At 34.4% G+C, this 17549-nt stretch overlaps 1 protein-coding gene across 2 annotated transcripts in view; it reads right to left on the bottom strand.

Annotated features, from left to right (window-relative positions):
- Positions 1-1788: 1788 nt before the first annotated feature.
- LOC110099668 (calmodulin-binding transcription activator 3-like) overlaps positions 1789-17549 on the bottom strand; it is a 55983-nt gene continuing 40222 nt past the window's right edge. For both annotated transcript variants that reach the window (XM_020826888.2, XM_020826889.2), the window contains exon 13: positions 1789-2159. In XM_020826888.2, the coding sequence (XP_020682547.1) occupies positions 2049-2159 (111 nt within the window). In that variant the 3' untranslated portion in view covers positions 1789-2048. The remainder of the gene's footprint in view (positions 2160-17549) is intronic.

Genomic DNA, 17549 nt, shown 5'->3' with positions numbered 1-17549 from the left:
TTTTAACGCTCGGTCATAATTTTTCACTGACTGGTTGCTACACGCTGCCATGTCAAAGCTGCAGTGTAGCAATGTAAACTTCACATTGTTTTAGTGAAAGGACATGACTCTCACCTAAAAACATTTTACATCATCATGCGCTGGAGCCTAGTTCACTTTCAGGCATCGCCAAAGTCACATTTTTCAAGTGCTGCAATGTCAGATGTCATTTTTGTTGTTATATATATATTATATATTATATATATATATATATATACTATATAATAATATATATATATATATATATATATATATATATATATATATATAGTTATAAAATAAGAATACACTAAGCTGTAATATATATATGTGTGTGTGTGGTGTGTGTGTGATCGGCTGTGTCTGTCCGCCTGTTTATGTTCAGTCTTCGGCTCAGAAGGAGTTTACAGTCTTGCACTTGTAGTAAAAATTTTAATATTACACATTTTTCACATTATGGATTTTCGTTAATTAGAAAAGGTAATGCAGCTATATAATACATTGAGGATACTGTGAACATCATTTTACAAGATACATACATAGACATAGGAAGTATGAATATTGTAGGTTTGAAATGATATATTATAACTACATGAGACCAATAGATATCCTTTTGACCCATACAAGCTCGACAAAGATCTAGGGAAGTAGAAGTTTTGAATCACATCTATAATTAAGAGCCTTATTAGAAAAAAATATGATATTTGCATTTCACGATATTGGACTAAACCACCAAATTTTTTTCCTTGATGCATGAGCAGGAGCTGAGGTAGGATGGAACAGTGGGAGAGGAAATGGAGAGAGAATTTAAAAATAAATTATTAAATATTTAAATTAGTAAAATTAATTAAATAATATTTATTTTCAAAACTCTAATCACGCTTCTTAGACAAGCTCTAATTGAGTTTATTCTTAAGCTTTAAACAATATTGTTAGTGAACATAAACAAATCAAATGTCAAACTATACAAACTTGTTTATTTATCTATCGAATATTTTTCAAAAATATTCAACCTCATTTGTTTATCTTATCAAATGAACATGAACAAATTCTTAACAAGTCAAATCACGAGCAACTCGTCCAACGCCCTATTCATTTGCAGCCTTTTTGGCACATTCTGAGTCCAGCTTTTAGTACTTTTTTTTTCACTTTTTATTATAGTTTACTTTTTAGCATTGCAATTTATTACCACAGCTTGCTTACTCCTGAGTCTACATTCTTGTAATTGAGTCTTGTTTTTTGTTACTGTTGTGCATTATAATTTCTTTTCATAGTTAATAAATAAGCTCCCAAAAAAATTGCTTTTTTACTTTTATTTTTAAAACTATTTATTTAATATGCTTTTATTTACTTTAAAACAAGCATATAATTAATTTTAATTAATTACTCATATATTAAATTCATTTCAAAACAAATTCAATAAATTTAAAGCTTATCATAACTAATTTTAATCAATATAATCTGCCCTGAATTTTTTTTCAACTTCAAAACAAAAAAAAATTAAAATAAACATAATACATTAAGAATCAATCAAAATCTATATTACAATCATATTACAATAAATTCAATAGCTTTCAAATCCATACTACAAAAAATTAATCATAACCCATTTTGCTATTTTTTTTTAAAGATCTTTATCAACTAAAGCTTCGTTTGGGACAGCTTTCTTGCTATTTCTTAAAGCAGCTTTTTAGCAATAAGAAAGTTGTCCCAAACGAATGCCTAAGCCTCACAAGCAAATATTTATACCTCACAAAAGTAAAAAAGGGGGAACACGGATTGAATCTAGTCTTTGATAACCAACCAGTATTAAACCTCCTATATACAAAAACCAGTCCAGTTCCTATATATCTAACAGTATTACTCCAAGAAGCATGAAAATTGCATAGAATATACGCAGCAGGTATGATGATATCAAAGGATACATATATATCATCTACAATAGCAGCTCAAGGACAAACAGAAAGCAAGCTTTACAGCACATCAACAAACTATGTCAAACTGTTATGATCGACGGCTTTATCAAACGGTTACGATTGATTCGGCATAATGTCGTAATCGCCTATTAATCCTTCAAGCTCCATCATGAAATCAGCATCAGATGGTCCGCTTATTTCATTTTGAGAATCAGCCTGCATCAACTGTAGCAACATCAAGTGTTAGTAAGCGCATAAAATTGGAGCTCATTGAGCAGAAGTTTCATTGCTTTGTTTTTAAGATAACAATCAATTTTATTTGCCTATAGCTTCCTTTCTGTTCTTAAAAATCTCTATGATAAAAAAATATTTTTCATAACTAAATTTACTTAAATAATGTGATGGCTATAAAAAATGGTCTCCCTCCTATAGTCTTGTACATCGAGGTCTCCTTAAGAATGCCCGATGTCGAATCATCTGGTGCCAAAGGGTGGTGGTTATCTAATACGAGCCTCCTGAGCTGTTGCCTTTAGTCACTCTCTTCAAGTGCCTCTAATCCTCAACTAACTGGGTTAGCTCCATAGCCTCTCCCAAATCACGAGGTCTCATCACTCTAACTGTCGCCAGAATCTCTGGTTTGAGCCCTTTCATAAAGTTCCCCTTCAGTACAATCTCCGGAAGCCAGTCCACTCGATTGGCTAAGTGCTCAAACAGCTCACCATATTCCACTACTGTTCGTTCTTGCGTCAGGGCGAAAAACTCCTCATAAAAGTCCCCTCCTCTGCTATTCGACACATGTACCATTAGGAGATGCCGGCGATCGACGGCCACGATCATGAGTTGTATTTTTGTCATTTTATGTAGTAGTTTATTTTATTTTATTTTTTTCCGCTTTTGCCCTTGTGGGTATTTAGTCGCTATTGTAGCCCAAGGGGCATTTTAGTCTTTTATTTTCTTTAACATTTGGTGGCCTATATATATGGCTCTTTTCTCATGTAATAGAAGTTTTGATGAATAAAAAATATTACTATTTGTTCTCTTTGTGAGTGCACTTCTCCTAGATCTCTTAGTGAGTTCTACGGAGAAACTAGATCTCTTTGTGAGTTCTAGATTTCGTCCAAGTTATTTGTATGAAAACCCGGGTGGAAGATAATAGAGGTTAGTAAATTTGTAGTCGCTCGAATCCCTTGAATTTTCCCTCTCTTCCTCCCCTTGCAATTGCCGCCGCCTAGCCCTGAGCTGCCCAAGCCGTAGGCCAATTGGCTGCCACATCCCGCTGGCCGGCCACCCCATGCCGTGACCCACCCCTTGCCCTTCCTCTAGCCGCCGGCCACCCCTTCCATGGAGTTTCAAATTTTGAAATTTCAAATTGTCATGAGCCATTAATTGTTTCCTAATTTAGCTCCTTAATTTACGCCATCAATTTAATTGATTGTCAATTTTGAATTTGAAATTCAAATTGTTTAAATTGATTGCCCGCCTAAATGGAAGTTTTCTCTCCTTAAGAAAACTAAAATTTAATTTAAGATTTTTGTAAAATCTGAAATTAAATTGGTGGTCCCCACTTATTCAAAACTCATCCCCTCTCCTCCTCATGTGGCCGGCCCTCTTAATGGCCTCCTCTCTCTCTCCTAATCACCTTAATAGCTCCACAAATTCAGCCCCAAATTCCCCTCTCTTTACCGCCCCCTCCTTCCTTGATTTAATTTGAATTTCAAATTAAATCCCGCCATTAAACCTCCAAAATTCTGAAATTAATTCAGAATTTCTATACTCTACCATTTGACAACCGAATTCCCCTAGCTCAAACCCGTGACCACTCTCTCCCTAGCTCACGGCCCCCTCTCCCACCCTCTTTTGTCTTCCCCACTAGATCCCACCATGCATGGCGGACCCCGAATTTGAATGGAACTTTGGATTCGTACATGACGAGCGAGATCAAGTTGACATCCTCCAATCACCGTTATTTGATATGGGCTTTGATTTTGACGACACGATTAAAGATTACATCGACCGTATCCAGTACACATTAGTTGATGTGATCGACGAGCAAAGATCAAAGGGACGTTGGATCATCATTGGACGACCGTCATCCTCCACCACTCCGGCCACCTATCCAAGAACGACGATCTTAGGCTCCTTCTTCCTCGGAGTGACCTCGGTTCTAATGTGGAGACTCTTCTTCCACTAAATCCTAGACTAGTTGAGCGTATGGGCTCCAAAGGTGAAAGTTCTCATTATTAAATCATGGATTCTTGTGTATCGTCGTAGTTTTACAATTGCTCTTTGTGTTTTCTTGAATTGTTTGGGAATCGGCTTTGCTCTTCTTTGCCTAAGCAAGTTAAAAACCAAGAATTCTAAGGATCAATCATTGCTATAAGTAATAAATTTATTATGGAAACACTTTGTTAATTCGCTATCTTTAATTTCCTAAGTAACTCCGAGTTTGTTTCACATCACTTTCTCCTCCAAGCACATCCCAGGGCGAAAATTAGCCCCTCCTTGCCCATTTCGATCATAATTAGCCCCTCCCATTTCAAATTTCACCCCACTCCTTTCAAATTCAGCCCCCCTTCATTCATGTCCAACCTCATGCATCTCCCCATACCCTCTATCCAGCTCTTCCCTAGGAATAGACTCTAGTGGAGGCATTCTCTCTTCTCCCTCCAGAATCTCCACCTCCTGAACTTCCCTTCGCCTTTATCAGATTAGAGTTTTCCCCACTTCTTTGGTTGTCAGCAGCTCCCTTCGCCTCCGACGATGCCATTTTAGGTTTTCCCTCAAGCAACTTCTTTAACATCTCTAGGATGAAAATTTTCCCAATAATCTTCCCATGGACAGCTGAAATTTGACTTTTGAAATCTGAAAATTGAGTTTGGAGATAGGAAATTTCAATTTTCAATTGTCCAATCTTCCCTTCCAACCCTTCTACCTTTCTTCTTGTCATATGTACTCAGATTTAGGCTCCAATAACAAAAAAACAGCAACTTTGATACGAATTTGGCCTCCAACTAGTAAAAAAAAGCAAGATCAGAGAGGAAACACAGTAGAAATCAGTGAGGAAGACTTCTATTTCAACTTAGGAAATTGCTCTGATGCCAATTTTAAGAAAGTGCTCGTAGAAATTAAATTTTAGCAGCCCAAACACAATCCACAAGAAGAATTAAAAGAAATAACTAGAGAAAAACCTTTTTAATTGATGAAATAAGGAAGAAAATAAACAAGAAACAATAGATCTTTTATTGGAGAGGAAGAGCCGGCTCTCCCAAATACCTAATTGCAGGCTAGAGCCCAAATACCATAAGAGCAATTTAATTTCCGCAAAATATACATAAAAAAACCTCACCCTAAGGTAAACAATCTATTTAAAGCATACAAAATGTAAACAAGGCCAAAACAGCCCTCCCCTTTTTCATTTCCCTCCTAATACATTTCTAATATCTTGAATGCTTACAGCTTTTGAATTCTCATTACTTTGAGGTTATTCTTCCTTGGTTTAACGGTTTTACCAAGACAACATGAACTATAGCGAAGAAGAGGTTCCACAACGGTTATTCCTAGAATACAAATTCAACCCTTTTAATGGGGTTGATGAAAATAATGATGATGATTGAATTGGAGCACCTTCATGAAAGCTTAGATTGAGTGGAAGAGGGATACAATGAGAACAACCACAAATTGATACTAATGTGTGAAGGAGGGAGAGGCTTCAGCTAAGGCAATGAAAGGTAGAAGATGAGGAGGTACTTCAGAATGGGCGTGAAAGAGGAAGAACATAATTCTTTAAGTAGTTCCAGGAGATAACGAAATAATTAGAAGAGCTAGAAATCAGGAGGACAATAATTTGGGTAATACCAAAATATTATTTAATGGAGGCCGTTGTGCAACTATTGCTAGTACTACAATGGTCGAAAAATTGAATTTTTCGACACTTAAACACCCACAATCCTATAAAATAGGATGGCTAAATGATAGTGGAGAGTTAAAGGTGGCTAAGCAAGTGATAGTTTCCTTTCAAAGGTGGCTAAGTAAGTGAAAGTTTCCTTTCACTTAGGAGAATATGAAGATAAAGTTTTGTCTAATGTGGTTCCAATGCAACCTAGACTCTTTTGCTTCGTCAACCATGGCAATTTAATCGACAAGTTGAGCATGATGGATTTACTAATACATAATCATTTGTACACAATCAAAAGCCAATCATTCTATCTTCCGAATGACACCAAAATAGGTATATAAAGATCAGAGTAGTAAAAAGAAAGCAAAGAAAAGAAAAAAAAATAAAAATAAAAGGGGATTGAAACTCAAGAAGGGAAGGGGTCAATCAATCATTGAAAGGAAATAAAGTAATTTTTATGCAAACACTAATGACATAAAACAAGCATTGTTTTCAAATCAGCATATGATCATACTTTTACATGAAGAGGTATTTTTAAACACTAACAAAACTAATATTTATTTGCCCAATTATGATGTTTTTCTTTTTTCAAAAAAAATGACGATGTCTTTCATGAGGAAATTTCATAAAGATTACCTCCAATCCGTGGTATAGAGCATAAAATAGATTTTGCAATAGGTGGCACCATTCCAAACCAACCCGCCTATAGAAGCAGTCTAGAGGAGACTAATAAACTTAAAAGGCAGATTAGTGAACTAATGGAAAATGGGTAAATAAGAGAAAGCATGAGCCATGGGTAGTTGATGCATTCAATATCTTTCAGCATATGTTTTATGATTCAAATGCTTTTAAATTTTTATTTTGGTCTTATGTAATTTGGAATTTTATGTTTTATCTTGTTTACCCTATGATGGAAGGCAACCTATGAACATGTTTAGGATTGGTGCTCTTAGGATATTTCACTCCTTTGGTTTGCTAGCTTTCTTTGATTTTTGGGCATTTGTTGTTGGGCTGAATTTCTCCTATTGGGCTTGACCCATTTTCCCTTGGCTGCTCGGTGTTTTATTATTTCGGCTGAAGGGTTTTTGGTTGTTCGGATCTTGGGCTGGCTGTTTGGTTCCTGGGTTGGCCATGCATCTCTCTTGGGAATTTCCCATGTTTTCTGGCTGTTCGGATCCTGAGCTGGTTGTTGGTTTTCTAGCTGTTTGGTTCTTGGGCTAGCCGTGTTTTGGTTGCTCCCATTAGAGGCTTGGGGCGACACCTTTTGAGGGGCTGTTTGTATTCTTTTTCCCTATTTATAAGAGGTTATTTGCTGAAATATGGAAGTTTTATTGAAATGAAATTGTTATTAAACCTGAGGATTTTCTCTTCCTAGCTTGGGAGCTACTTCTTTCCTACATATTTCTTCTTTTAGTCTTCTATCTATTTCTTTTCTCCACAAGTATCTTTCCATTGTATCTTTCTTCTCTACATAAAGTGTGAGTGTTGTTGGCCGGTTTGTTGGTATTTGCTGGAGGAGTTCCTACGGGTGTTGGATCAAGATTGTTGTGGTGGACCTCTGGTTTGAATATTCTTTAGAGAACATAAATTTTCCTAATTTTATCGATGCATGTAAGGCGACCTAAGGTTGTTCCGAGGGTTGTGTTTTCTATAATTTTGTTTTTTTTTTCTTTCTAAGTCCTCTTTTATGTTTCTTGCATCTGTTTGTTTCTTTGTCGGTGGTTTTTTTACTTTTTTTGGTTGAGTTCTATTCTGTTTGTCCCTTGTGTTCTCCTTCTTGGCTTTTAAAACTTAAGAACCATAAGTAGTTCTAGTATTATTAGTACCCAAAGAGGATGGGACATGGAGTATGTGTGTAGATTGTCAACTTATCAACAACATCACTATAAAGTATTGCTATTAAATTTCTCGTTTAGATGATTTGGTAGATGAATAGCATGGTTTCTGTTTTTTTTTTAACTAAGATTAATTTAAAAAGTGATTATCAAAATTATGAATAGAAATCTGCCTTTAAAATAAAATAGGGTTTGTATGAGTGGTTAGTTATGCCTTTTAGTTTAACTAACACATCTAGCACCATTATGAGACTTGAACCATACTTTGCAAGCATTTATATGCAAATTTATTATAGTCTATTTTGATTATGTAATCATTTTTGGAAAAATTTTGAAAGACCACCTATAACATTTAAAATCAATTTTAAATGTGCTTAGCAAGGAAAAATTATTTATTAACATATTAAAATGTATTTTCTACACTAACAAGCTTCTATTTTTAGGATTTATCAATAGTTCATAAGGAATACAAGTTTATGAAAAAAAGGCGTGTGCCATACAAGATTGTCTTAGTCCCACTATTTAAGTAATGTTCATAGTTTTCATGGAATTGCAACCTTCTACCCGCATTTTGTAAAGAATTTTAGTAGCATCACCGCACCGCTTATTGAAGTTATCAAGAAGCAAGTTATATATTAATGGAGTGAAGATTTGAGATAGCATTTTAAATAATCAAAGAAAAATTGACTAACGTGCCTATATTATCATTGACTAACGTGCTTATATTATCATTGTCTAACTTTTCAAAAAACTTTTGAGATTAAATGTGATGCTTCAGATTTAGGGATTAACATCTTGAATAATCAAAAGAGTGAAGATCTGGAGAAAGCATTTTAAATAATCAAAGAAAATTTGACTACCGTGCCTATATTACCAATTTCTAACTTTTCAAGAACTTTTGAGAGTAAATGTGATGCTTTGGGTTTAGAAATGGTTTAAATGAGAATTTGACTCTTAACATAACACAATGGAGAATAGGGATTCATGTAGTCGACCCTGCATAGTGAGATAAATGCTTGTTGTTGGTGTTGCAGGTTTAGGGATGGGCACTGTTTTTATGTGGTAAGGATACCCAATTGCATACTTTTGGGTCAGCTTTAAGTTACCCCACTTATGAATAAAAAAAATGTATGCATTGCTACGAGCTTAATAGACATGGCAGCACTACCTATGGCCCAAAGAGTTCATGATACACACCAATCATGAATCCTTGAAGCATTTGAAAAGTCAAAACAAGCTGAAGAAAATAAATGAATGATATATAAACTTCATAAAAATCTTTCCATGTCATAAGGTACAAACAAGGGATGGAAAACATAGCTCTGATGCACTTTCCCACATGTATGTTCTCATCACTACTCTTGATGCTAAATTACTTATGTTTGAACATATTAAAGAACTATATAAGGGCGTTCTAAATTTTTGTTCTGAATATCAAGCTCGTGAGAAAACTGCTAGTTGAAAATATTTAGGCATGTTGGGTTTCTTTTACAAGAAAATATGTTATGTACGCCTAGTTGTTCTTTGAGAGATTTGTTGGATAGAGAACCCCAAGATAGAGGGTTAATGAGACACTTTGGAGCTGCCAAAACCTTAGCGATTTTATAATAATATTACTATTGTCCACACATAAAGAGAGATATAGAGAGAAGTTGTGTGATAGGTACCACTTGAGTATTTCAAGTGATTCCTATCGGATCTAAGCCAAATCGCAACTATTCCGCTGTTTTCTATGGGAAAACAGCCACCAAACACAAAAAAACAGTGGAAAAAATCTGAGAGAGATCGTAGGAAAAATAGGAAAAACAATAGCAAACGATTGAATTTCACTAGTCGATGCAAAAGACAAGAAAGATGCAAATTTCCTTCGATTCGAGAGGAAGGAAAAACTCTCCAAATATCTAGTCGTAGCCTAGAGCCCAAAAGAAAAACCTAGATCTCCCAAATCACATTCAAAATCAAGATAACCCTAATTCCCCCCTCATCTCCCTAATTAAACATGAAAGGAGAGTTACAAAAGACCTAATTACCCCTTCTAATTCAAATTCTCCCTCCCACAATTTGAAATTGGCTTCAAGTGGGCCCCCTAGCTTTTCCGCCCTCCCCCTGTTCGCTACCTGGCTTCCCCCGGAATACAATCCTGGACCGGTCCAGCCGCTCAGTGCCGGCTCATAGGGTAGAATGTATCAACTGCAGGCAAGCAAAATTCATAGAGTGCAACCCCACAGTTTATACATGCACTACCAATGTTCCATGTTAATCTTGACAGTTTCTATGGATTTCTGAAAAGCGTTTTACCTATTTAAACAAAGGAAAGAATTTCGTTATTTGTGGTGATAGATATATTTTCTAAATAGCTCCATTTATTTCATTCATTAAATATAGTGAAGTTCCTATATTACTATTTGTTCTTTAGGGATACTGTAAGACTTCATGTATGCTAAGAAAATTATTTTTGATAGGAAGACTAAGTTCTTTAGCTAATTGTTTAGAAGCTTTGGTGAGGAAAATTAGAAACTATATCATTCATTTTCTACAACTCGACATCGCACAAACCTATTTTAGGTCAGAGGTATTAATAGATATTTTTCCACATTATTGCAGAAGCCGATATTAAGAGAATTCAAGAACATGGGAGGAATGTTAACCACATTGAATTTACTATATATATGTTTATTTCTATTTGTTATTAGTATGTTCAGTTGAAATTTCTTTATTATGGTCTAGATTTGTTAAACTTCATTGATATCTGTCTCCATACTTATTCTATGTCTATAATTGATGAAAAAAAGCTAGATTTTATATCAAATACATGGAAGAGCAAAACTAAGCATTTTTGAAAAGTATAACAAAGAAAACGTAAATAAAAAGCAAATAAAAGCCAAAATAGGCTGGTCTTTAACAAAGATATTGGATTTGCTAATTATAAGAAAAAACTGATTTCCCAGAATCAATGGCGTCCGACCTGCTTCCGTGGGAAATGGTCCCTTTTCAAATCTTAACAGATCAATGCAAACGCCTACAAGATGGATTTGTATGAATCATTAGCTCATTATATTAATTGATTCTGATCTTTTATTTGCTATTAATGTGCTATTCAGTTTAAGTATCACATGCCTTGGATGAGTGGATTAATTGAATCGAGATTGTACTAAGCAAATACGTATGGTTAGGCATGTTCGGTTTCCAATCATTGCCCTATTTGCCTGGTTACAAAAGTTACGCAAGAGAATTCAATAGTGCATTTTGCCTCAGATTCAACAATATTCGGTAGAAGGTTCATGAAGTGTTATCCAAATTGGACAGCTATCATTTCAAGCCTTAGATTTTTTTTTTGTAGTTTGCAACACTGAAATTCTTTTTTTATATATTCCAGTTAATACCTTAGATTTTGCTATAAGGATATTTAAATTGTATTGAGTCTTTTTTTTTAACCTAAGTTCTTTCTTTTATATCCAAAGTAATTAAGGGTTTAAATATTTGTGGTTTACTCTTAATATGTAGGCAGCCTTTCTAAGGCATATTAAAGGATAAGATTTCAGTTTTTTGGTTGTGAATTCTGAGAATCTACTCTTTAAAATTCTGCAATAAGAATGAAACTCCATTCCCGACTTGTTCAACCAATTTTCTAGATAGTTTGTGAATTTCATTTCAAGTGTTCTTGTTTCGTTTTGAAGCAACGACTGCAAATTTTTCCCTTCCCACCTTCACCGTACTCCCATTACGGTTCTTGCACAATACCCTAACTGGTAAGCCCCAGGCCTCACCAATTATCATATTTCTTCTAAACCAATTCTACAGAAGTCTTTACAGATTTTATGCTTCCATAACACCCTTAAATTACTCATCTGAGTATATTGTTGAAAATTTTAGTTAATCATAATTGGAAATTTCTGAAAAAACAAAACATTGTAGCCAACAGAGTTTTGGGACCATCTAAGCTCGTTTTATTCGGTTTAATGCTACATAAAAAAGATTTAGAAAAGGAGTTGAGAAAAACCCGTTTAATAAAATGGAGTTTTCATATGAATATGTCTGACATATATTTTTTAAATGTGTCTTATTTAATACTTGATAATACTTTAATGTTTGTTTAGAAGTTCTGCTTTTGAGATTTTTAGTATAAAACACTAATTCGCTTCCAAAACTCCGTTTTGTGACCTGAAGAACAATACGAAAAGATTTGTAACGCCGAATAAAAACGATGTTAATTAAAAGGAATTATTGTTAAGCTTTGATTACAACTAAGTAATACTGATTGATTTCGCGTATCAATACGAAATCGGTAGAAAAAAGCCCTAATCAAACGATGGCCTAAAAATGCAATAGCTGTGAAAAGGATATCCAAAATGAACCCTAAAAAATTATCTTTGGATGATCACATCTCCTTTAAAACAAGACCAGTAATTTAAACCAATGAAACAAGCAAGTCCTGGGAGTGGAAACCAATGCTTAGGCCTTAGATCAGAGCTCTATCAACATTTTTTAATATTCAAGTCGGGTTTAAACCATTCAGATACATCGAATTGCTACTTATAAAAATAAACTTTGAAAGTATACGAGTCCCAATGCATAAAGAATTTACCTGATTCTTGGCAGTCTGTCACTTAACGTGTACAATGTCTCCTATACTGATCTCTTGCCTCAGGATACTGAACCATGACTTCACCCTTGCAAGTGCTTTTCCACTTCTAGCTTCAGTCTGTTCCTGCCCACTTGCAAGATCATAATCATCTTCCTTGTTGAAGTACCCTTCATTTTTTTGCCTCAATTAGCTCTTCAGATCGATAAGCCACGTAAGCCACTTCCTTTTCTCCTCCAGCGTAATATAACTTTCTCAACTATTCCCACCGACCAGATAATCTTCCTGTAATGTTCTCACTTGGTGACCACGGACATGGCCTGTTCAGTAATTACAATTAACTATAGAAGGCAAAGAAGAAAGGAAACAAGACAGACGAAGAAAGTGGAATAAATTTAATTAATACCACCTTAAAGGGCTGGAATGACACACAAAGGAATCAGTAACGTGATCAAACAAGTGAGTAGATAAGAGAATGTGGCTCATAAATATTAGACCATCACATTTTATAGTTGATTATAATTAATTTATGATAAATTTTGCGCAGTCATATGGTTATTTGTATTGAGTAGAAAGAATCATTGTAAAGAGTTTCACTCAACGAACTTGAACTGTAATTTCTACCATAAAGCAACATGATGTGTGATTATCCAAACAAGTGAATGCAATACAAAACAGATTAAAAGCTTGAACATCAAGAGAAGAATAAGAGAAAATATATCAATGAAATATTAGCAAGATTCAATAACCATTCCAAAAATTTTCAAGCAAAATAAGCACGTTTTTTAAGCACAAACCTTCCAGATTCTACAAGCAAAACAAACAAGACTAACTATGTTTTTTATTCAGTACAAAACCTTCGCATTCTCCAAGCAAAACACGCTAATTAAAGAACAACTGATTTGCTTGCTGGCCTCACTCATGACATAATTCGCCTTTGGATTTCTAATGTAGATCTATTCTAAGGCTTCTAATGTAGATGAATTATAGAAGGACAAATCATGCAACAAAACTCACAAAATTTATAAATCACACTCTTTAATCATCACCAATTATTCACTACTAGCAAAGAAAAAAAAACAAGAAAAAAAAAATTTAATTCAAATGAAAATTCCACACCCTCAATGTAAATCTCAATCATTTGAAAACCACATCCTCATTTTAGGTTTCATACCAGGCCATATAGGTTTTGTTTTGTTAAATAAAAAGCTTCATTAAAAATAATGTTGAAGTCTTATAAATTTTACTTCAGCAAATTCAACAATATGTTGAAATATCCGAGTTATGAACAATATGAATATACTTTAGGATTACAACCTCCATCAAATACGAAATATATTTATTAGCACCATAATTGAAATTGCTTATAATCATAGTTAAACTGATTTTGTTTAAATTATAGAATTTATGATTTTGTTAAATTGCCTGGTTATTATGTCATAAGTTTAGAAAGACATTGTGATACATCTCTAAGTTATCTGATAAAATTTTACATCGATGTTTAGAGTATAAGGGTTTCTATTTCAAATCTATCATAGATGCTTCAAAATCATACAACAAACTCAACATAAATTTAAAGGTTACAAATACTAAGTTAACCAATTACTTGTTACTATTCATAGAAATTGAAAACCATAAAAGAAAATATAGATAAAAAGTCTAATGCCTTCTAGAAGAAATTAAAGCATAAAATTTCAAAAACATTAAAATCGTACATGACAGGCTGAAAATTATGCTCTAAATGAAACTTAGATTTATCTTGTTTTAATAAAATAATAACACTAATAAATCAAATAATGCAATTTCGCATGCTAAATAAAGAAAAACATAAAAGAACAGAATCAACAAAATAATAAATCAATTTCATGTTAGTACAAGGAGAAAACTTATTGAGAATTTTCTAACAAGCTTTTAAAAATTGGCCCATTACCACCGGTTCAACCGTTGAACAACAAACTGGCCGGTCACCGAGCGATTATGGTTGCTCCTAAGCTGGTTCGCAGAGAACTGCATTGGCCCGTCGAACGGAGTTTCACCGCTGGCACCGCGAGACCGGTTTCCTATTTGAATATACCGGTTTGAATTCATGTTAAAGGAATGTTTTGAGCCATGAGATAAAATCGGAGCTTAAGTGTAAAATAAGGTAAGCTTATACTCTTTACAATTATAGATAACTATCTTGATAATTTATGTTTATTTTCAAGTTCACCAATGCAGGTATAAACTATAGATCTCAAGAGAAATTTTTATGAATTCTTCTCAAGTTAGATTACAAGATGAGGTCAGTTGCTCAAAATAATAATTGTATTTAATTTTTAAATTTACAGAATTATTTTATATGTTTTAATGCTTCATAATTATGATTATGTTCATTTTTTGTTAAACACATTTACAACATGTTATGTCATTTTATAATATTTAAATATAAATAAAGCATTTATATATGCCATCTTATTCTGACCACGGTTCCGACATTAACCGCTAATCTCTTCATTCTTCATTGTTGTTGTTCGCGTCTATTTTGAAAGCCTTGCTTCTAAGTCCTTCAACTTAATCAAAGAGCTAACTGCTTGTAAACAAAATAAATACATGTTCCAACTAAATTTTACTTGAATCAAAAATATTTTTTATTAAAAAAAAAAAACTCATACTTTATAAATTAAATTTTGTTTTTAACAAAATATTTATGCCTTTATAAAGTCAACAAATTCCACACAGTCTAAAATAAATCTCGCACTAAGACATACAATTAAAAATATTGCTCCAAAAAGCTAACATACTCAGAAAATCTGCTAGAGTTTTGCAACAAAAGCCCCCTAAAAACATTCCCTTAAGAGTGAAATTACCAACTAAAATGCCCTCCACTTCCGGAGAAATCCCCATATGAGTGGCTATAAATGAGCGATCAAACAAACTATATCGGCCTAGCTTATAAGAGTCCTACTGGTATTATCTTATAGCGTTTGCTCAATAAATCCACGCTGTCTTAGCCATTGAGAAGAATGTATCATGTTTCTAGGTTGAATTATACATAAACCAGAAGTATATGATCCTAATCAACAAATATAGGAAAAAGACATATTTACTGCACATTGACAACAGATTGTACACACGGCGTCCATTCAATTACATTAACAGCTAGAGCAACTTTTTTATATAACAATGAAGTTACAACCGAATGCTGGACACAATACGTCCATTACTAGGCATGTCATGCAATATTATAACTAGGTACTTAATAAGTCTCATTACATATCTTTTCAGGATCAATTGCAAGAAGCTATCCCATGCAGAAAAATAATAGGATGCACGAAGAAATTGCTGTTTCAATATCAATTATTGATCTAAACAACAATATGAAATGATCAGTTCAAATATCCATGAGTTACATATCCCAACCCTAATATATTATAAGTGAAAATTAGATTCACCCACCGCATATAAGAATGAGTGCCTAACAACACACCTGAATTATGCAATCCGTGTCTAGTAATCAAGACTCCTTTCCCCTTTCCAGCACAGAAATTTTTTGTTTGTATTTAATTGCAGAGCAGATGTAACAGGCTTTCTATGTGTTGCCCTGATTGTAAGGCTTTAGAGAAATTAGTGCAGAGAGCACGTTCATCTGACATCTCATATTTTCATCACTAATGCTCAACGATTCTCTTTCTATTGAATGACTGCACGTCTTAAAAACCTGAAATATTACGCGCGCAGCTTCAGTAGCATTTCGGACAGCACTTAGTGAAGTCTGTATCCCCTCTAAATACAGAGCATAACTCTATCTGAAACATTTTCAAAACCCAATAAAACCATAAGTTTAGACAAATTTTGGTTTTCAGAGTTCTTCAAATTCAATGCTCCGAAGTATGTTAGTCAAAAGGATTCTGCAGAAAACCAGCCAATCCCCTTGTTGCCCATCTCGAGAAGTCTAATCTGCAAGGGTCTTCCAGTGGGAACTCTGGGGAGATCTGTTAAATGCTCCTGGAGCATCAATGCAATGAGATACAATTGTTCTCTCCTCTGCAATGCAAAGTTAAAATCCAGAAAGCAAAGAAACTGCAAATGCACAAGAGACGCATCAAAAGACATGAAAAGAGCAAAAGAAAATTAGTACTCTAATCCTTCCACAAAAGGCTGCCAGTGCATCAGTCCAGCCCATGGAACTCTCAGAATTGATATTAACACCAGCAAGCTACTGTCGGTCTTTATTAGCCAATCCATAACCAAAGAGCACTGCTAAATGACATACAACCTTGCCCCTTGTCAAACATCGGACCCTTCATCACCCTCCCCTACTTTATGAAAAACCACAAATGTAGTTTCCGTTTCATTTGATTCAGAGCTCTGTTTTGGTAGAAGCGCAACATTCTTCATCAGGTGGCTTGAATAAGTCAATAACTCATCCTCACTTTCATAACAGAGAACAAATATTATACAATCCGGCATGAGATCTCCATTGACGTGAGCCACAAATCAGGAATTAAGCTAATCCACAGAATCCAAACAAATAAGCTTTTCAAAACGTGACAGCAGTGTACGAGTTGGAAAGCATCTTGTTCCTTACAATTTGTGGCAATTTCAAACCTTATATTTCAAACTCTCGAATCTTCACTACAGGCCACTAATCTATGACAGGTAATGTAGAATGGAACCCTTCCAACTTATGTGGTGGAGCATGGCAAACAGGAGTTCCATTTGCCAAAATATTTGCTGGCACTTCAATTTCACAAACATACCAGGGACCACTTTATTTCTGCAAATCCTTCTGCATTACCAAAAATCTTCCCTTAACTATAACTGTTCACTCAAAGGAAAAAAAAACTAATCCATTACATCATCCCGCTCTAATACCTGAAAGGAGATTCACAACAATATCCAACCAAAACTTTAATTAAGTTCACAAAAGTTACGGTTTTACGTTTTACATACCTTAGTGACAAATCTGCGATGCCCAGTTTGGAGAAGAAACAATTGCTAAAAAGCTGATCCTAGCGATTAGGAGGGGCCTATCAAATATGCATCTAACTGTTCTTGGTTCAACAAGTTAGAGTCTGCCAACAACACTTTCACTTTGCAAGGAACTCCAAAATAAGTCCAGAATTCAGTTAACTGTGAGTTATCCACTTCTCCAAGTTTGGCCATCCATCTAGAGAAGCTGTCATTTTTAGTCAGTCCTTCACTTTTTTTGTAGATATCTGATGGTTGGTTGAAACTTTCTTCTGTAGCATGGCTATTTCCAGCAGTATAACTAGATGCAAAGAGATCCAGCCTCATTATCAGAAACTGTGATTAAGCAAGAC

Source organism: Dendrobium catenatum, unplaced genomic scaffold (assembly GCF_001605985.2).
Source record: "Dendrobium catenatum unplaced genomic scaffold, ASM160598v2 fragScaff_scaffold_1427, whole genome shotgun sequence".
In the NCBI taxonomy this organism is placed as follows: Eukaryota; Viridiplantae; Streptophyta; class Magnoliopsida; order Asparagales; family Orchidaceae; genus Dendrobium; species Dendrobium catenatum.
Note: the sequence above shows the minus strand (reverse complement) of the source record. Positions and strands in the feature narration are given on the sequence as shown.